This window comes from Lissotriton vulgaris, chromosome 6 (genome assembly GCF_964263255.1).
Source record: "Lissotriton vulgaris chromosome 6, aLisVul1.2, whole genome shotgun sequence".
In the NCBI taxonomy this organism is placed as follows: Eukaryota; Metazoa; Chordata; class Amphibia; order Caudata; family Salamandridae; genus Lissotriton; species Lissotriton vulgaris.
This window is the reverse complement of record NC_141694.1, coordinates 144,036,527-144,058,017: the sequence shown is the minus strand read 5'-3', so window position 1 is coordinate 144,058,017 and position 21,491 is coordinate 144,036,527. Positions and strand designations below refer to the sequence as shown.

The 21,491-nt window shown below is 43.6% G+C and overlaps 1 protein-coding gene across 1 annotated transcript in view; it reads left to right on the top strand.

The window, feature by feature from the left end:
- PINX1 (PIN2 (TERF1) interacting telomerase inhibitor 1) overlaps window positions 1-10,487 on the top strand; it is a 512,666-nt gene extending 502,179 nt beyond the window's left edge. Inside the window, exon 7 of the mRNA XM_086926181.1 lies at window positions 8,888-10,487. Coding sequence (XP_086782307.1) covers window positions 8,888-9,907 — 1,020 coding nt within the window. The 3' untranslated portion in view covers window positions 9,908-10,487. The remainder of the gene's footprint in view (window positions 1-8,887) is intronic.
- The last annotated feature ends 11,004 nt before the right edge of the window (window positions 10,488-21,491 follow it).

Genomic DNA, 21,491 nt, shown 5'->3' with positions numbered 1-21,491 from the left:
GTCTTTAAAAGACCATGTGCATGTGAATGAGGCTTTGTTGTTGTTTTACCCCTTCCAAGAGCCCCTGCCACTCCACTCAGCCTATTGCTTAAAGTCTTAGCCACACCCCCCCCTGAAATTTTTTCTTAGCGCCCCTCCAAAATGTCGCTCTAGTTTCGCCTCTGGTGCACACAGCTCATGGATCCGTCATCTGTAGGTTTGAGAAAAAGCCTGCGCCCCTGCTGTAGCAGGGCTTTAACTGGGTCGGGTCTCACGCCGGTTAGTAATTAAAAATTCTCATTGAAACGATTCCGTATCAGGACCTATATTCATGTCCTTAACTTTACTGGCAAAAACACTGATTGATTTCTGAGCAACGAATGTAAAAACTGTTAAGGTAATCCATAACAGTAATTTAGTTTCTGATTATATTTCGCATGTTTAAAATTCGGAGGGAATGAAAGATTAAGTAAGCTTTTTCCAGGATGCTGTGATGTTATAATTTTTAGTGTAGCCTATTACTCTTGTATAGTGCATGCTTTGAACTCGGTCGCCTCCAGTTGTTTATAATGGGCTAAGATTGAGCTCGAAGTTGAAGTTAGTGCGAATTCATCACAATACCTGTCAGTGGGTCAAAAAAGGTGTTAAGAATATATGGTCATTCAATCCTTGGCCTCTCTGCAGAGCGCCCAGTGCAATGGTCAGATATTACAGTTGTAATTTTGATTTTGTGCAAATGTGTTCATTGCTGTCAAAATATTGACAAGACAAAAGTAAAAGAAACCACGGTGCTTACAGACGAGTGGGTGTGTTGTGTGTTTGGGGGTGGTGAAGGTAAGGAGATGCTGGGAAGTGCATTAAGGAGAGAGTGAAAATAGGGTGATGAAGAGATAAGAGAAGCAGTGTAAGATAGCAGATGGAGGAGACGTGGTGCGAAAAAGGGTTTCTTGCAAATGACGTGAGTGATTAAAACACTGAAGACCACTACCCCTCCCTCCCCCCACAGGGTTCAGTAATATATCATTCAGTCTGAATTTCAGAATTGAATTTTTTTAAATATTATTTGCAACAAAATCATTGTTACTTACGTGTCTTAATCAGCTAACATACACTGACAATACCAATAGCCCTGGTTGGTTTTACCACTTGTATTAATATATCTGGATCTAATTACAGAAAGCTCGGGGAGCCAAGGCACCAAAACACCAGTCAGGTGGCACACTATGGGAATCACAGAAATCGTTTGTGTTTAAGCCATGTCCTTAACCCCTTTTAGAAAGCCCCCCCCCCCCCACACACTTTTTTCGTCCCACTTAAATTTCTTTGCTGTAGTGAATGTTGTGAGCAGCACGGATGACAATGGAAGGAGAGAACCATGTATGTATTTGCTGACAGTACATGGATCGCTGCTTCTTCTTTTTCCCTCTAGCCCATTTCTATTATTTCCTCTGGGGCTTGTCGCCTTCCTTGCCTCACTTTACCCTCGCCAGTGGCATGAAGCGCTACATAAATGCTACACTGCAATGCAATGCTAATAGCATTATAACCCTGCTGCCTCGAGCTGGTCGTTTAAAGGCCCTTTCTTTCTAGGAGGAGGTATTTTCCAACCTCTCTAGTCCTTTTAAGAGAGCTGTTATGAGGTCCCACCTATTATGTGGCACAAGACGACCAAGTCTTGTGGCAGGGTTTACTGAATTATGTGACAAGAAAAGGCAAGGTATGAGGACCTTTTCTGGTCTGATTGAGGCAAGATGGCCGCTACAGCACTGTAGAATGAAGTCGCATCTCACTCTCTCTCCTGCCTAGAGATTATGGTGCTGGTGTCTGAATGCAGGGATGCGAATGCTCGATGGACTGATTTACTGTATTACAGCTGGTAAAGTCGGCGTGGGACGGCTTAAACAAACAACTCTAGCAGCGTTCCAGAATTGGAGGAGATTCTGGAGAAGTATATTCAGAGCTCTCAATATACCCAGCGAGATGTCGCAGCGCAACAAACAGGATAAAGAAAAGCCACTGATCGCAACCGGAACGAATAAAGGTTCAGCAGTTCGCGATGACCCACGCTTAGAAGCAACACCAAAAGTACTTATTGGATCTAAAAAGCAGACTCCGGCTATTAGCCTGTCCACAAAGGCTCAGCAACAAAGAAAAGGTGATAGAGCTGACAAGAAACCAGAGACGAGGCTCACCACGGCCGGTAACAGCAAAACACAGAAAGAAACCCCGCAGGACGCCGAGGCAAGCAGAGCGCATCGTGTGCAACCCTCCTCGCAAAAAGATGTAGCCATGAGGCAGCCTACCTTGTCAGTCCTTTGCCACAAAAGTGCCCCCAGCTCCCCGGACTGCAGACGGCGGCTGTCATCGCCCAGCCGCGTCAAACGCGGAAGTCGAGAATGCCGTCCTCGAGGACGCAAGCGGTAGCGTTACAGTTGCCGAGCAACCGGCAGACACAACTGGAGAAAGCACGCATCTCGCGGGGAGCGCCAGCCTCGAAGGAAACGGGAGGTCTGCACCAAAGGTGAGCGGGGAAACAACGGGGAGAATTGAGGAGTCTCTGGGGGCTCTGGAAAAAATCGAAAGGCATAATAATACACAGATGTTAGATGCCCTACTGACAGTTGAAGCGGGGCTTAATATTCATATTTCTCCAAAAACTAAATGGGGAAGCCTGCTAAGTATAGACACACAGCAAGAGCAGGAACAGGGGCAAGAGAGCCGGGAGCAAAGGCAATAGAGGAGGATCCCCAGAGTTCTTTTCTGTCAATGAAGGGACTGACTCCACCGATATTAGTGAACATGAACATGAGGGGGAAAGTTCTACTGATGTTACTACTGGTTCAGACTCAAGTAGGGGCTCCAGGGACATAAGTACGCAAAAGAGAAAGAAAGTGAGAGAAAGAAAAAATAGAGGAGGGTCTATTAGCAGTATGAACAAAAAGCTGTCATGGGATTATTCAGCCACTTCAGGAACTTATCAAGAAAGTGGTCAAGGTGAAGGGGCTACCGGCGGACCGCCACCTAGGTCTACTCCCCAGAATGTAACAATGGAGATGATGTTTGGCACGCTTAAACAGATGCAATCCGAGGCCAGGGTGGAAAGCCGGAGAGCAAGACGCGACACGAAAAAGATTCAGGCATCACTCAGAAAACTAAATAGAAAATACGAAGAGGTGGAGGAGAGGGTTACGCAGGTGGAAGAGCGGACGGGGAGGATGGAAGACGAGGTAACGGATTGGCAGGTCTTCAAGAACGAGCAAGGGAAGATAGTGGAAGATCTTCAATGGAAGATCGAAGATTTTGAAAACCGCCAAAGACGGAACAATGTGAGGCTCCTGGGACTTGAAGAAGGGTTGGAGGGGCAGGATCCGAGAGGGTATGTCATTAAACTCTTGAAGGGGGCCTTCCCGGTGTCCCAGTGGCAGTGGGAGACGGAAGTCCAAAGAGCACATAGATATCCTCTAACAATAAAGAAAAATCGAGGGGGCCAACAGAATACATTACCTAGGGCAATGCTTGTGTTCCTAGGAAATTTCCTTGCAAGACAAGATATCATGGATAGGGCCAGGCCAGAGTCTAGGAAAACTTATGATGGTGTTACATTCTTTGCTAGGCCTGACTTCTGTCACGTCACAGTTGAGAGAAGGTGGAAGCTAAGGCAACTGATCTCACCCTTTCAGAAACAAGGCGCGGAAGCATATCTGATATACCCAGCAAGATTAAAGGTCATCAACAAGGGGCATACCAGGATGTTTTTTTGGGAAATTAAAGCAGGGGAATTTCTTGCAGAGCTTACTGAGCAGCATAGGGGGAGGGACAACAGAGGAAGAAGCCCACCTAAAACACCATAGGTTAATAAACATATATAGATAGGCTACCAATGTAAGTTGAATGGATAAGATAGTAGGTAAGGGTAGGAGAGAGAGGCGACACTACAGTCTATAGAGGCTACACATAGGTCATAATTGACCTATTTGCCTGTAATTGGGGGGGGGGGAGAAGGGAGGGAGGATAGGGGGGTTAGGGGGGTAGGGGGGACGGGGGGAGGATACATGTATGGTAAATACAGCACATGGAAAGGAAGGATACGAACACAGGGTTTTTTGGGAGGGAGCACTGTTTGCAGGTGGCAATGCTAAGAATGTTGAAATTAGACATAGTATGCCTCCAAGAGACGCACATAGAGGGAAATAACAAATATATGTTAGATCAGATGGGTTTTGAGGTATTAGCCTTTACTAGACAAGAAACTAAGACGAGGGGGGTGGCCATATTAGCAAAGAAAAGGGGTCTTATAACAAAGAGGAAAAAAGATCAGTGGGGGAGATGGGTTATGATTGAGGGAGAATCAAAGGCAGGATGTTACACTATTGTTTCGGTATATGGATCCAATGATGACGACCCGGAGGTTTTTGAATTTTTATATCAGGAACTACCCCTCTGGCCTGAAACGATTATTTGCTGTGGAGATTTTAATGTTAATGGTTTAATGGGATTGGGTATGACGGGTGGAGGGATGTACGGGGGGAGGAAAAAGAAAGTTTGTAAAGCGGTTTGTAATCTTGCTCGTCACAATGCATTAGTCGACGGTCCCAAAAACACCCACACGGGACGGGGAGCACATAGTATTCGGCACCACATAGATTGGTGGCTAGACTAGACTATTTCTGGATTTCTAATTCTTTGATAGGCGATAGCCAATTGGAGAGGCTTCCGAGGATATTATCGGACCACAACCCTCTTGTTCTAACTCTTCAGTTGGCTGCCGGGGGGAAAGAAAGTCCTACAATTGGACCTTCGAAAGAGGGCTACTAAAAGATGAAAACTATGTGAAAAGAATGAGAATTTGGATTAGTCAATTTTGGGAGATTAACAGAGGTTCAACCTCGGCTGGCATGGTCTGGGATGCCTTTAAGGCTGGCGTCAGGGGGGAAACCCTCTGCTACACTCTACAAAGGACTAAAAACGAGAAAGAGGAAATGGCTAAATAACTAAGGGACTTAACGGACTTGGAAGAACATCTAATACTAGCCATTTCTAAACAAGATCCTCTGGAAGATATACTCCTAAATATAGAGTTGAATAAAGCAGATGCAAGCGAAAGTATAGTTAGGAGAACTGCAGCTAACTATTTAGCTAAAAGGGAGAAAAGCTATGAGTATAATGAGAGAATTGGACACCTTCTTGCAATCCGGACTAGGCAGAACTTGGCTGCAGGGCAAATAAAGGAAATAAAGAACGAGGCAGGTGTGGTAGTAAATAAAGTTGCAGATATACAGGAGGTTTTTAAGAACTTCTACACTAAACTATACGAACAGACATTAAATAATACAGAAGATGAGATCATGGTATATTTGAAAGATATAGATCATGAAGAGCTATAAAATGAGGAGAAGGGGAAATTAGAGACCAAATTTACAGTACAAGAGGTACAGGGAGCGGTGCACAACCTTCCCGCCGGAAAAGCTACAGGCCCAGATCAAATACCAGCAGAGTTCTATAAAATCTTTTGGGATGTATTAGGAAAGGACATGCATGAAACTCTTATTCAGGGACAGTCAGGGAAATCAATTCCACCTTCATGGGGAGGGGCTGATATTATTGTGATATTAAAGAAAAATACCCCCCCCCCCCCCTAGAACCTGGATTCTATCGCCCGATAACCCTAATGAACGCAGATGCCAACATTTATTCTAAAACACTTGCACAAAGATTAAGTAAGATTATAGAGCACTTGGTGAGTACAACACAGCAGGGGTTTATCCCAGGGAAGGGGACCACACAGCATACGAGGCAGATGATCACTATTCTAGACGCCATGGGAGTTGCAGGAGACCCTGTCGCGGCCGTATTTCTGGATGTAGAGAAGGCCTTCGACAGGGTCTCCTGGAAATACTTATGGGAAGTAATGAATTGGTTTGGGCTGGGAAGTGGATATATTACGGCAATCCAGGCACTGTATACAGAACCTAATGCTAGAATAAGAATCAATAAAGGATATACTGACCCAGTACAGATTAAACGTGGCACAAGGCAGGGATGCCCTGCATCTCTGCTGCTTTTTGCACTTTAAATCGATCCTATTTTGCGCAGACTAGAAAATAACTGTATGATCTCCCCAGTCAGGCTACATGATATTAGTTATAAAGTATTCGCCTATGCGGATGATGTGGCCATAATTACAAACAATCCAGATATTGCTCTTCCTGAGATAGAGAGGGAAGCAGCAGGCTTCGGAGTAAATGTAAATGTAATGTAAATGTATGAAGCTTATTTAGCGCATGACTTACCCTGGGGCATCTCCGCGCTTGCTTAGGGAACACGTCCTGGTATTCCCCTGTGAGATAACCCAGGCAGGGTATCCACAAGGTGAAAGCCAGGCATCCCACCGCGAGGGGCCGATGTGGAGATTAAGCAAGCTATTGCCCAGAGTCGCAGAGTGTGAACCCGTGAGTCGAGAAGGCACCGGAGCGAGAATTATCGAGTCCGTGGAATTATTGAGCCCAAGACCCGCCGAGGCGGGGAATTGAACCCTGGTCCAGGCCACACTTCTCTGGATACTAAATTAATAATGAGAAAACTCAAATAGTACAGAATAGCTACATGAACTATCAAGACAACAGAGTTGTTGATATAGCAACATACCTAGGAATAAAAGTCACTGCAGATCTAGACAATCTGGTAGAGATAAATATGAGACCATTAGTAAACAAAGTCAAGGAGAATACAGAAAGGATCCTCAAACTACATCTGACGTTGTTTGGTCGTATAAATGTGATCAAAATGACTACCTTTCCCAAATTCTTGTACTTATTTAGAGCGATACCACTCTCTTTGACCATCTTTGGTTTAATAAAATAGAAGCAATTCTAAACAAATTTATTTGAGCACATGGTAAAACCAGGAGAGCATATCGACATCTAACGCTACCAAGAGAAAAGGGGGGTGGGGAGTACCTGATTTTCGGTTCTATTACTGGGCCACAGCTATACAATATTTCCAGGGACTAATTGGGGGTGGGGGTGCAGAGCTAGGAGAAAAGCCACAGGGATTCACCAATGTTTATACTGCATTACTAGGAGGAGGGGCTGAAAACGGATTTTTGAATACAATTGATTCTAGTTATTTCAAACATACCAGGTTTAAAACTTTAAAAGCTGCTTATAGCATCTGGAAGATGATACAAAAGAAAATAGGCTTAGGAAGACATAATAATTATATACGGATGTACGCGAATAAATCTTTACCTGGAGATATTTGTAGGGATATGGTGATGAGGGATTGGGACAACAAAGGGATCAGGAAGATAGGGAACCTTATGAACCAACAGGGGGAAATCCTACAATTTAACGAGATCCAAAGTAAATTTAAGGTAACAAACAATAGATTCTTTAAATATTTACAGATTAGAAGCTATCTGTCAAATAAGCAGGGAGGAACGTTGGGTTTTGGGACTTGTCGCATAATGGACTATATAGAGGGCAACTCTCATTGCACAATTCGATATTTATACGCAGAAGTATGTACATATAAATCCGATGACAGGGAGAAATATGCCAGGAAGTGGGTGGAAAAAGTGGGTTTACAACCAGAAGATTTTCAGCTGTCCCTTGATTTGGGCAGAATGGTTCTATGTTCTGCCTCCTTACAGTCGCAGCACTACAAGACCGTGTACTCGCTCTATCATACCCCAGCCAGAATTGCACAATGGGGGGGTAACACAGGAACAACAAGCCCACGTTGTGATTCGGAAAGTGCAGACATCATCCACATGTTTTCCCAATGTCCACAATTGTATACTCTTAAAAAAGAAATGGAGAAATTTACTGATGTATCGCTGGGGTTTAAAATCAAGCTTACAGATGATTTATTACTGCTAGGGGTCGCAGTAGGAATTGAGGATGCTCCTTTGGAGTTTATGTTTATGATGGCTTCAGTTTTTCGTATTTGCATAGCAATATCATGGCTCGACAGAGTTCCACCTACCTTTCAGATGTGGATTGCTCGGTTATTATCGACCTATAACTTAGAAAAGGCAATATATGATAGAAAGGGAAAAAGAGGTAGATCTCTGGGAAGGAAGATTTGGCATCCAGTGGCAAACTGGAAATACGGTTTGATAAATCGGGAAGAGATGCCTGCTGATGGGGCTTATATAGCTGAGGATACGGGTTGAAAAGTATGCAAACTGCTGTCTTTATTATATTTATTTGATTTATTCATTTCTTATTTTTTCCCCTGTGAACATCAAAATGTAGTTATAATTACCTGCAAATAACGGTACAAGAATTGTAAAAACTTTGATTTTGAAATGTAGAAGTGTGCTGTAACATGTATTGGTTTATTATTTGGAAATATAAAAAAATTTTAATAAAAAAAAAAGAAAGAAAAGGCAATTTATGTGGCAAAGTGTGGCACATTTTGTGATGGCATTACTTCGTTATTTTTGCATTTTTGCATGTTAACACTATCTAGGCAAATGTTTCACCTCATTTTACTGGTCTGATGCCAAAATACAGAAATAAGCAACACAAAGATGAGCAATCTTTGCGAAGGGCATTCCACTGTGCAGCACCACGTGTTGCTGCATTTTTTGTAACTTTTGATCTATTATGTACATATATTATTAAAAGTCTACGGATCCGTTCCTTTCAGGTTTGAAAGATTGGTGCTATGTTCTGTGATGCCAGAATCATTATGGAGAGCACTTTTTTAATATAAAAAAACAGTAACAGAAGTATAATTGAATACAAAAATGGGTAACTTAAGTTTCTCAAGTTAAGCAAAACATTAATACTGTAACACAAATATTTAAAAACCTTAAACTTACCATGTGTGTTTTAAAGGATGAAGTATTTGATGCCATTTTTCACTGCCCAAATTCAATATTTTAACAATTCTTCCTCAGGTGGATACACGTGCTGATTCTCCGGATGATGATGAAAAGCAAAATGGCAGTCCACTCAATGACAAAGTCCCAGAAGCCATTGTGAACACCGTGACCAGCACACTGTCCGTGGCCGAGTACTTCGCCAAGCGTATGGCACAGCTGAAGAAGTCACAGATGAAAGCAGGGGCCGAGCCAGCAGGGGAACCAGACAACACCACAGGGGCACTGCCCTTTGATGAACCCTCTTCGAAATCCAAAAAGAAACGAAAAAGGAATAAAGAGGTGAGTTCTTACTGCAAAGAACAACCGGAGGATGACAATAATGTAGAACAGCCCAGTTATGAAGACCATACACAGAAAAAGAAAAAGAAACAAAAAAGGACTGAAGAGAAGAGTTCTTACAGCAAAGAAGAGCCAGAGAATAATAATAATGTAGAACAGCTGAGTTATGAAGACCAAACACAGAATAAGAAACGACAAAGAAATGAAGAGCAGAGTTCTTACTGCAAAGAAGAACTGGAGGTTGACAATAATGTAGAACTGCCCAATAATGAAGTCCACACACAGAAAAAGAAAAAGAAACAAAAAAGGGCTGAAGAGCAGAGTTCTTACTGCAAAGAAGAGCCAGAGAATAATAATAATGTAGAACAGCTCAGTTATGAAGACCACACACAGAAAAAGAAAAAGAAACGAAAAAGGAATAAAGAGCAGAGTTCTGACTGCAAGGAAGAACCGGAGAATGACAATGTAGAACTGCCCAATACTGAAGATCACAAACAGAAAAAGAAACGAAAAAGGAATAAAGAGCAGAGTTCTGACTGCAAAGAAGAACCGGAGGATGACAATGTAGAACTGCCCAGTTATGAAGACCACACACAGAAAAAGAAAAAGAAACGAAAAGAGAAACACTTGAGAAGAGAAGCTGGGCTCAAGGCCCCTGAAAACTTGGCATCTGATGAAATGGCTGTTGAAGAATATGATTTTACAGAAACACGACCAGAGCAAAAGAAGAAGAAAGCAAAAAAGTCTAAAAACTAAGGAACAATCGGTATCAAGGAAAGATCCACAGGGCGCTTTCTTGGGGAATGTGAAACCCTTAAAAAGACATAATGAATTGGCCATCATCAGTCATTCCATTGTCCTGTATAATTCGCACATATGACTAGTTGGACACAAGCTTCATTTCAGTAGGACCCAAAAGTTTGTTTAACGGAGGCAGTGGCACCTATCGTGTGAATGGTACCTTCAAGCCCCACATTTACCATGAAGCTTGGTCATCTTACAAGATTTGATTTGTTTAAAGCTGGTGGGAGGTGGAAATACTGCACAACACATCCCAACCACTGGGCCCTGGCCTTAAATTGAAATTCCTTACTATTTTTAGCCCATTCTCTCCTTTTATATTATTACCATTTTATGTGGTACCAAAGTCTTATGTATGGTTAGGAAGCTAAACACACTAACCTCATATCGTCCAAAGTTTCAATTGACCTGTTGTATTTTGGAAACTGACTTCCTTACACTGTTTCACTTCACATTTGTTAAAGTAAATTCTCTGTCAACAACATGTGTTTTATACAAGAGCAGTTGAACAATAAAACAGGTTATGTCTCTTTCATATTGTAGTGTTTGCTGTTCAAATATTTTCTACTAAGTGTCAGTTCATCTCTGCAGTGTTCTGACCTCCAGGTACAACTTTAATGTGGGGTTTTAAAATGATGTAGCTAAAGTAGTTTTGTAGTGTAGTTCCTATAGTACCTCTGCAGGACCTGCACTTTTGGATAACATACACTGTGGGCCTGGTGGCAGGCTGACTCTGAGCACCCCCAACACGTATGTTAGCCTTGTTTGCATTAGCTAGCTCACAGTGCCACCAGAATCTCCTTTTTATCAGAGAGATTCGTATTTGGCAACCTCAGAACACAACAACCCTGATTCCTCACTCGTGGAAACAATGTACTACTTTTCACCCAGTCACTCGTGCTTGCTCATTTGGTCTCCGATAGTTACACAGAAGAAACAGTTGAGCGTGTTTACAATAAGAATTTATTGTACAGTTCTTCTAGTGTGCAATATATGTGCTGCGACAACCGTTAAACATTAGCAAAGATATCTGATCAGCAGTACAGTGAATAAAAAGGAATAGTACAGTTCTACCCTTTTGCAATAGCCATGAACATATACGTGAATATGAAATGCATTTATAAAATGAAGCGCATACTCCTACGATACCTGTCTAGATTACGTAAGTGTACCTAGCACGTGATTGAGTGCTAAAGAGCCAAAAATCCCGCTAAGATTTAGTCAAACCCCATTACCTGAATGATGAGAGTGTGGGAACTCATCCTGCTCTCGAGTTGGACACCCCGTAAGGGATGGTTAGACCACTGTCAGCTGGAGCGACTGCATGCAGTAGCCTAGCGTCTCTGGTCAGTGTGTCAGCCTGGAAGTCTTGGTTCCCTCCTACTGATAGCAAGAGGTGCTGTATTTATACAGAAAAGTATAGAGTCCCACTGTGTTTTGTGTTAACCATTGTTGGGTATGAAGATGACGTATGGAATGAACCGTTTACGTAGATGTTTCTGCAGGTGGATTCTAGCCCCTGCCTGGTTTCCTAGAACTCTTATGAATATTTAATCATACTGGATGAGCACATCAAAGCTGGTACAGGAGGCCATTGTCCGGGAAAAATCCTCCTTCTGTACACAAACCACAGTCTAGATAAGGTTTAGCCCTCAGCGCCCGTTATAATGAAGAATAGGGAACTAATGTAGGTGAAAGATTATGCCTATATTAGGGCATCTTAAACCATGCTTTTATTAGGGCATCTATATAACACATAACACTTGATCTGAATTCATATTTGTTATATAAAGACATCATATTCGTGAGCTTCTCAAAGCATTAAACAAAATAAATGCTACAGTTTCAGTAATTCAAGAAGTAAATTTGGGATAACCATGACTGTCATACCTCAGATCCATGATTTCTGGAAAATCTTATGTGTTGGCGAGACAATGAAATGGAAAATGTAGGCGAGCTTGTTGTGGCCTTATTCCGCTGCCGGTATCAACCAATGATGCAAACAAAGAAATATGAAGTAGGCAGCAGTTTCGTGGCAGGAATTGAATGCAAATTGGCTGGTAGATAAAAAATATCCAAGACCTAATCGGAGGTAAAATTTGATGTAATGAACTGCGACTTAGTCAAAGATGTTGATACATTGCGTACGTATGGTAAGCCTCCAATGCAATGAAATAAAGGTATATAGCCAAACCCTTTCTAATATCAATAAGTGCATGGGCAGGTGACTTAAAAAAACCAGGGTTTCCACAGGACAGAGGTGCTGTGGAACTAAATGGGATATTTGAAGTTGCACAACATCAGTATCATCTCAAAATATCATCGGACACAAATATTGGCAAAGAAATATCAGGGTGGCAAGAATCACGTAATACAGAATATTTCAGGTAAGGATATTATTTTTATAAGTGTTTAATACCGTTTTTCTTAAATAAAGTTGTATATACTATAGATTTTTTATCATTTGGTAATGTTTTATGATTTTGTGTTTTAAATTACTGTATTGTTATGCAACATTTATACAGAGCCCGCTTACCCACATTTGGGGGTGCTAAAACATTTGCCCGCTTAGGTAGCCCCCTAAACTGTACAGGGTGTGTCGTTGGAATTGTGCTGTCTTTGTTTTGATCCTGTGTGGAAATTGTTTCTATTTCATGTGGTATGACCACCGAGGTGCGGTTAGTGTGTTATGAGACACAGCGCTTACCAGTTTGCTAGATGAAGAAGTGTGACAGACTGGAGCACAGTGCATGGCATTCCAAAATTGGCTGCTTTGAACAGTTCTGCAGGTCCCTTTATACTATTTTCTTATGTTCATAATCCACTTAGCTGGTTAGTTCTCTGGGCTGGTTCATTCTGAGATATTTTATTTAAAGGTTATAGTTCTGAGTATGCATATGTTAAAAGGAGAAATGGTAGAGCGACCTGCTGAGATGGGTTTTATTAATTTCATTCCAAATTTGATTGTCATTGTGAGGTATCAAGAATCGGTTGTAGTATGTAGCTTGTTTGGGACCTACAGTGATGAACTAAATTAAAATCCTCTGTTGGCCAATGACATGTGGCACATCTCTTAAATTAATCCATGCTTGTTCAGTTGGTGATGGATGTTTTATTTGCTGTGAACTAGTACAGTACTAGATGATGTCAGGACCAAAGTCTTCGGATTATGCTTGGTCAAAGCTTACCGACACCAACAGAGACAAACATCTACAATTGGGTTGTGATGGAGTATTTTAAAAGTAGAGTCTGAAGACTGTCACCATTAAATCTTCTAAGCGGGAAACCAACGCAAAAGATTTGAATGCCATAACTCCCCTCAGAGAAAGCGTTCCAAAAAATGAAGTACCAATGACAGCCTTGGACAGCAACCGTTTAGCCCACCAGGCCAGGGTGGCTGTTTTTACTGGACAGAAAGGAGTCCATAAAGAGATAAGCAAGTGACCCCCAGGGATTTAGCGAAATTTCCTAGTGCAATCATTATGAGCCTTAAGACACCGTAGCAGGCAAAGTTTGATTGTCTGGAAAAGCAGGTTAGCTCACACATTGAGAAAGTGTCTTAGTTCAATTAGATGTGCGAAACAACACACCAGCAGAGGAAAATACTCTACCTGTCAAATCCAAAGCATGCATGTCTCACACCCTTCTACAGGAGATAAGACCTAGAAGAACAGTACATTTTGTTGACAACTGCTTTCTAGAGAGATCTTCGTTGGCTGACCATGCTAGAAGAAAGCGAAGTATCACATCATAATCCCATAATTCAGAATACTTTTTTAGGAGGTTGAGTCAATCTAATACCCCTCCACAACTTACGGTTCAGCTACCGGTCTACCTTCCAAAGGATGGTGATCCACTGAGATAGCTGACCAAAAGTTAATAATCGATCTGCAGGCCAGACCCTGATCCGCTAATGAAGAGAGGATGTTAACTATCGAAGGTAAATATGCAACCATAGGATCCACACTCTTCTCATCGCATCCCCCAAACCCATCTCCTCCATGCCGAGGAATATCGTTTGTGGGTGCCAGGTGCCCACGATTGTTTGAGGTAGACAGAAAATTGTTCCAAAAGGCCTGGCATTTGTCAGTGTCTCCTTAAACCCTCCAAGCCAGCAACACCAACTGGCCCGATGAGATCAACACCAGATGGCCTGATGAGATCAGAGAATGCGTACGACCTAATGGGTCTGATTGAAGATCCCATGAGGTTGGAATTTGAATCTGACATAACATTTCCAGCAACAAAGGGAACCAGGGCTGAGCTTTCCATACTGGCATCACCAGAACGAGGTCTGCCTTCTGCTGCCTCATCTGAGATATGACTCTCAGGATCCTAAGAAAAGGAGGAAATGCATAGTGGAGATTCCCCTGCCAATTCTGCAAGAAAGCATCCAAACTCGCTGCCTAAGGGTCAGGCCTCCAACTGAAGAATACCGAAATCAGTGCATTTAGGCATGACACAAACAGTCGAGGTGGTGAAAAATGTCTGGGTGAAGTCTCCAATCACTGGAGTCCTTCAGGAATCGAGAGTGCTAGTCTGCAATCAGATTCACCCTGTCTGTGCGGTACACAGCAATTACTGGAATCTTGTTCAGGAGACAGTAATGCCAAATATCCTTGGCAATCTCTGCCAAGGAATGAGATCTCTGGCTTGTTGATGTACCTCACCAGGGATATATATTGTACAGCCTCAAAAGAATACAACACTGGGCTTTGCAAGGAGATAAAGTGTCTGATTTAGATATCGGCGGATGGGTTACTCCTTCACAATGGTTAGGAATATCCCAAGAATAGAATGGGATTTATATTTCGGTGGGCGGGATATCCATAACTGTTGTGACGGAGTAACCCTTCTACTGATATCTAAATCAGGCCCCATGTCTTGATCACAAAGAAGACTGCTGGCAGACAGTTGATATGTCGCTGAAGCTCCGACGAGGACCAATGACCTCTGGTGCAGATCGGACCACATATCGCTCCCTGGCCCCATCTGCTGGCGTCTGATGATGTTGCCCAAAATGGCTCTGCCTTTCCATCCCTCCGTGTGTTCCAGGCAACATGAAATCTCCACTCTGGCGGTCTGGGACAAGGCTATTTGTTCCACATAGGACACCCCTTTCAAAGATCTTAAGGTTTTGAAAGGGACCGGTAATGGAGAGGACCTGGAAAGATTGACTGAATGGAAGAGGCCAACAGCCCTACCAGTCTGGCAAGGGAACTCAAAGAGACCATTGAAGATGATAGCGCACGTCACAATTCTTTCTTGATTGAACCAACCTTCTGAGATGGGATATAACTGTGCTGGAATCAAGTCTACATGAAAACACAGAAACTCTGTAATTTGAGAAGGAACCAGACCCAACTTTGGGACGTTTATTCTAAAACCCAAATCCTGCATCAATTGCAGTGTCTAGTGAAGGTGCAAAAGAACCTAGTCTCAACTATGCACCATAATAATCAGGTTGTCCAGGTAGATAAGACGAACCCCCTTGAATCTAAGCGTCTCCAGTACCAGTTTCATTAACTTGGTGAGTCACCAACGGACTGAAGACAGGCTGAAGGGAAGGGTGGCAAATTCATTTCACTGATAGCCCCACTGAAATTGTAGAAAACGTCTGTGTGTGGGAAACATAGGGACGGTGAGGTATGCATCCTTTCAGTCCAGTTAAACTAGCTAGTCATTCACCTAGAGAAGATCCCTGAGCATGTGAATGCCCTCCTTCTTAAAGTGGCGGAAAATTGCCCAGGAGCGGAACTCAACTCTTAGAGATTGAGGAGCAGCCGGGGCCCACCCCCTTTCTTTTGTACCAAAAACGCGTGCTGATGAAACACCTGGGATGAGGTGGTGTCAGCACATTTGCCTCTTTCCGCAAAAGTTCCAAAATCCCTGTCAATGAAGTTTGCTTTTTGTTGGGAAAAAGACTGGGGCACTGTCTATAAAACTCAAGGGTCACTTGTAATCTGACGCCAATTGGCAATAAAGGGCTGAATCCAGCACCCAAGATAACTTGTAAAGGAGGAATCCATGTTACCTGTGGAATCTGCTGATCTTGACGCTCAACCATGATAGTCGGATCATCTATATCCCCCTTAACCTTGTTGACTCCTGGCGGGATAGAAGGTCCCTTGGTTAGAGGTGAAGATCCAACCTCCTCTTCCTCTGGCTTGATACCCTTTGTGGGAAGCCTGCTAGTACCCACGGCCTGATGCTTGGCCTCTGAAGAGTCCAGAGCTGCCAAAAAAGAAACCAGTGAAAAACCTTCTTGAGGGGGGATTGGGCTTGTAGCCAAAAACTTGCCAAGATCTTTAACAAATGTATGCTGAATAATTGGCCATTGGTCAAAGGATCTGCTTCGGCTGTAGCTAGCTCAGCTTGCTTGGGGTTAATGGCCCTAATCGGTCAAGCACCTTGTCCTAACACCCTGGCCAGGCACAGTAATTGCCCTTCTTAAGGTCCTTGGAGTACTTCCGCATGTAGTCTGCCATGCTCTAGTCCATCTAGGGCTTTCAGCTACTTTATCAGATAGGGAAGGGAAGAGGCCATTTATTTCAGAGTTTTGCCCTGACTTTTTTTTTGAAGTTTTTACGTAACTGGGATTGGACATACTCCACTACCTCGGAAGTGTGCTACTTCTCCGATGATCTCAGTTGTATTATATCATTGTGATTTGAAACCAATGAGTCTCTCTTGCTGGTTCTGGGGTTCGAGGAAGTACGACTTCCGTTTACGCTTTGTAGACATGGGGATATGTCTTCAGGAGAGCTATCAGATGAGTACAGGAAAGAGGCGTTGTCCGATGCCTGATCAGGGGCCGTCGCAGTTGAAGATGTCCCCGGGGGCTCAACAACCGCATATGCGTGGTCAATACGCACAACCTCCCACTGATTTTCTAACCCTCTATTTTCCTACTCTCCCTGTCTCTCTCTCATCCCGTCTCTCACACCCTCTCCCACTTACCCCAAACATAGTTTAAACCTCCCAAGTTAACCAATTTGGATTTCTCTTGTAAATAACATTCTTATTTTTCTGCTTTCTTGGCTATATGGACTCTTTTGTAATGTTTATTATTAAGTGTTCTTGTATACTGTATCTCCTCACATTCCTGTAAAGCGCTCTGATACCTCTGGGTCTAGCCAGCGCTATAGAAAACCTTTAAAATAAATAAATGAATTGTCTTTTTGTTTGGCCGGGGTTGGTCCACCAGGGGAGGTGTCATGATAGAATGGGCAGGTCCTGTATCCTGAAAACCTTGTCCCATTTCTAGAAGGGCCTAGTGCTTCATTGGGCGCCTAAAGGGTTGCAATGCAACTGCCAAGGCTTTGTTGACCGACTCTTGGACAGCTATCAATGGCCTCCAACAATTTTTCCTCAACCTGTTACTCAGCTGGGTCTTCATAATCATAGTAGCCCTCAAATTCTTCCTGTGAATACCTTGCCATGCTATAAGTTTTGAAAAATGCTGTTGAACAAGGTTTTTGGGGAAAAAGGGCTTCAAACAGGTTCAAGTCAGTAGAGGTGAACAGGGGGGTATCCCCACTCAGGCAAAAGTGGCAGTGAGCTTTCAGAACAAGCCTGTCCACAATATAAATGGCAAAATTCTCTTGGAGTGTGTTGGAGGGGTCTTCCTGACCCATGGTGCAAAGCTCTTATCTGTTTATTGTAGCCCCTTGGTGGCTTAAAGGAGCACAAACTTAAAAGTGTGGGTCTCTGAGAGCTCTTTTTAGCTGATCATTCTAAAAAAAAAAACGCACTTCCACCTCGCCGGCTCCTCTCGCATGAGCTATTGGCTACCTGCTTATAAAAAGAGGAGTGCGCATAGAATAACTAGCACTGGTACTTTCTCCTCTCTCAACTCCAGCTGGCCGTTTGTGAAGGCCACGGCTGTGAACACTAAATTTGAGGAAACTACAATCTGAGTGTAACTTCCCCACAATGCGGCACAACAAACAGTATCAGATCATTATACCCTTATCAGGGATGATCCCCGCGATCGCTCTGACTGAATGAAAGTAGGTTAATCAAGCCACGATTCATGGGTCAGCAACAAGCACAGGTGCAGCGCGATAGAAGGCGCCCATAATCATGTAAATTTTATAGTTTATTGACAATAAATGAAAGTACACTTAGCTTATGGCTTCTGAGCAGCAAAGAGAGTCAGCAGGTAATATAGACATGATTGGTGGAAGAGGATTGATGTGGACTGCTCATGGGAAATTTAGTTGTTTGCTTGACTTTTGAAATGTTACGATTTTATCGGCTGCTGTGGTTTCACAGTAAGGAACAGAGAAGCATAATCCGAAGCCTCTGGTCTTGACATAGAATTGTAGAGATTAATGCAGACATGCTTGTGAGTTACAGTAGGTCTTTGTCAGAGAGAGGTGGTATGCAGATGGTGGAAAAGGAAGGGAGAATCAACAACTGGAAGTTTTCAATGCAGGACTTTAGGAATATTGTGGAGACATTTTGAAATTGCTTGCAAAACTGTAGGAAGAAATCACCTCATTTATATGTGGTGCAATATCACTGTAGGCAGCGCGTGCACGCACCATCACCCACAGGTTACCTTCAATTATAGGACAGAGGACTGAAGACTGAGGTTAGACTAGGCTCAGTTGGGACCCCTTTGCTCTGTAGACTTGCGCTTGCCTCTGCAGGTCAATACCCCCGCTTCTGCTTGCCTTGTTCCTTTTCTATCTCTCCTCTCCTTCGCCTTTTTTCACCCCCTGCCTGATTTTCTCTTCTCTGCCATCCTCCCCGGACTCACGGATTCTCACACCCCTCTCACCAAGTTTCTCATTTTCCTCCTGCCCTACACCAGCTTGGTCACCTGTTGCTGACCACCCTGTGCGGTGGTGACGTAGCTGCGTGGGTGCACCTTGGATGTGTCCATATTGCGCCCATGTGTACACTGGTCCCGTTGGGCTGCCACATGTCTTGTACTTCTTGATACACTAGCTTTGTACTGCTGGATGAACCATGTCCCCACCCTTGCCCCTTTCATTTATTTCCATTTTGTACCAAAACCTTAAGAAAGAAAGGTGAAATAGATTAACTTCAATTATAATAAATAAGGTTTCATGTTCCCCTAAAATCTGATGACCGGGAAATGCAGAACAGAAATGGTGTGATTAAAATTTTTGGTCTAAAGATGCTACTCCCCCCTGATGATCAGGATGGGATGGGATGAAGGAGAACAGAGTCTGTTCGGTCATGTTTTAGCAGTTGTTTTAGTAATATTTTTAGCATCTTGTTTTTTAGTTTATTTGAATTATTTCCAAAAACTGGCAGATTGTTTGGTTTGTAGGAGAGAAAAGGTGAGAAGATATTTAAATATATTAATTTTTCATATATTGTTTACAATGTGTTAATTGTTAAATGAGTAATAATTATGTAAATGTGTTAAATGTTTTCATATTAAAAATTGTTGTTTCGGAGGAGGAGCCGAACGTGCGCCCAAGATCGATGCGTAGGACCGTAGCTCCGCCGAACCCGGTCCCCCCGCCCTTGTATCCTGATACCATCCTGTGACGCCGATGTAATGTTGGTTAATAACTACTCGAGGCAAGTAGTGAGGTTGCAACTCTTGTTTATTCGGCCGCCTGCGTCACGTCAACGTGACGTGAAAACAACTAGACCGCTACATATCTCCCCCTTTTACCAAACCCAGGCTAAGTCACTCACAGTTCGCAGTTTAGCTCAAAGTCTCGGAATCTGGCAGGCCTTACGACTTGTCTTCCACTCCTGGTCACCTTACCAATATTCTCTCGAGCCCCTTGACTCTGCGTTTCTTCTTCTTCTGTTCCTCCGCTCATCGCTCCCTCACTGTTCATATTCCCTCTCGGCCTGTCCATCTCTGCTGCTGGAGTCTCACACCCTTCTTCACCTTCTTGCACCTCCCTTGCACCTGCTTCGTCCCTTTTTTCACTTTCACCAATCCTATTCTCTTCATTCATGTCGTCCATGTCTTCACCTTCCGAGTACCACTGTCCCCATCTCAATATCTTGTTGCACCGGGCCATGCGGTCCTGCGACCACACGTTCCCATCACTGAGCAGAGCCGCTCGATCGTAAACTTCCTTAACCTGCATCGGCTTGCTATATTTGCTGTCTCCCTTTCTTTGTAGGGTGGGCAGCTTTACTCTCACCCACTCTCCTCTTTCTAGATGAGTGTCCTTCACATTCCTCCGTTTATTGTAGTTGTTGGTGTAGATGGCTTGTGCTCTTTCCAGATTGGCCCTTACTACAGCCGGAGACCACTCACTGGTTACCACCTTCTCCTTCCAGATCCTGTTGTCATGCGTGAAGGGTTCACGTCCTCTCAATATTTGAAACGGGCTGTACCCCGTGCCTGTGGGAGTTATTCTGTAGGCCCACACCATGTTCTCCAACGCTTTCTTCCAGTCTTTATTGCTGGCGATGGCCGCTTGTATGGCCCCCATCACTACTCTGTTAAATCGCTCAACTAGACCGTTGCCCGCTGGATGGTAAATGGCCGTGTGCTTTGTGGAGATGCCATTTCTTTCCATGAATTGTTTCCATCTTTCCGACGTGAACTGTGGTCCGTTGTCACTTAAGATGGACTTGGGAATTCCTTCACGGGTGAACGTTTCGGATAGAAACTCCAGGATGTTCTCAGTGTCCATGGATTCGCTCACTTTTATCTCTGGCCATTTGGAGTAACGGTCTATGAGGACACACACATATTTCTGTATGCTCTGGTCATCCAGCACCGGTCCTAAAATGTCTATTGACAACTCTTCCCATGGGTTTACAGGATTGTCGAACTTTCCAAGAGCTGGACGTAGTGGCCTCAATGTTTTGTCGGCCCCTTGACATTGGGGACACTCTCTGACATGCCTCTCTGCTCTTACGTCCATACCTGGCCACCAGTAATTCTGTTTCGATCTGGCCTTGAGCTTCCCTATGCCGAGATGGCCTTCATGTAATAAGTCCAGCAGCTTGTTGATGAGATTCCTTGGGGGGATTACCTTGTCTCCCCGGTAGATGAATATGCCCTTGTATCCTACTGACAGTTCCTCCTTCACTTCATAAAATGGTTTGAGGTTGGTTTTCACTTTTTTCTTATCTGGCCAACCTTGTATGATGTGCGCCCTTACTTCTTTGAGGTCGGTGTCTTCTTCATACGCTTCAGTCCATTCTTGTATGCTAATTATCTTCTCTTGGTCCTCTATGAGAGCCACCATCTCTCCTCTGTCAGCCGGGTCTTCTTCTCCAGGCTCCATGGCCGCTGCTCGACTCAAGTAGTCCGCCACTCGATTCTTGTTTCCAGGGATGTACTCTACATCATATCTGAATTCCAATAACTTTAAGGACATTTTCGATATCCTGGGTGTGGCGCTGGCATGTCCGCACGATGTTAGTACCTTCACTAACGGCTTGTGGTCCGTCTTGAGCAGGAATCGGGTACCCCATAAGAACTGCCGGAACCTCGTCGTGGCCCACACTACCGCTAGCATCTCCTTTTCGATGACGCTGTACTTGCCTTCAGTCTCCGTCAATGCTCTGGAGGCGAAGC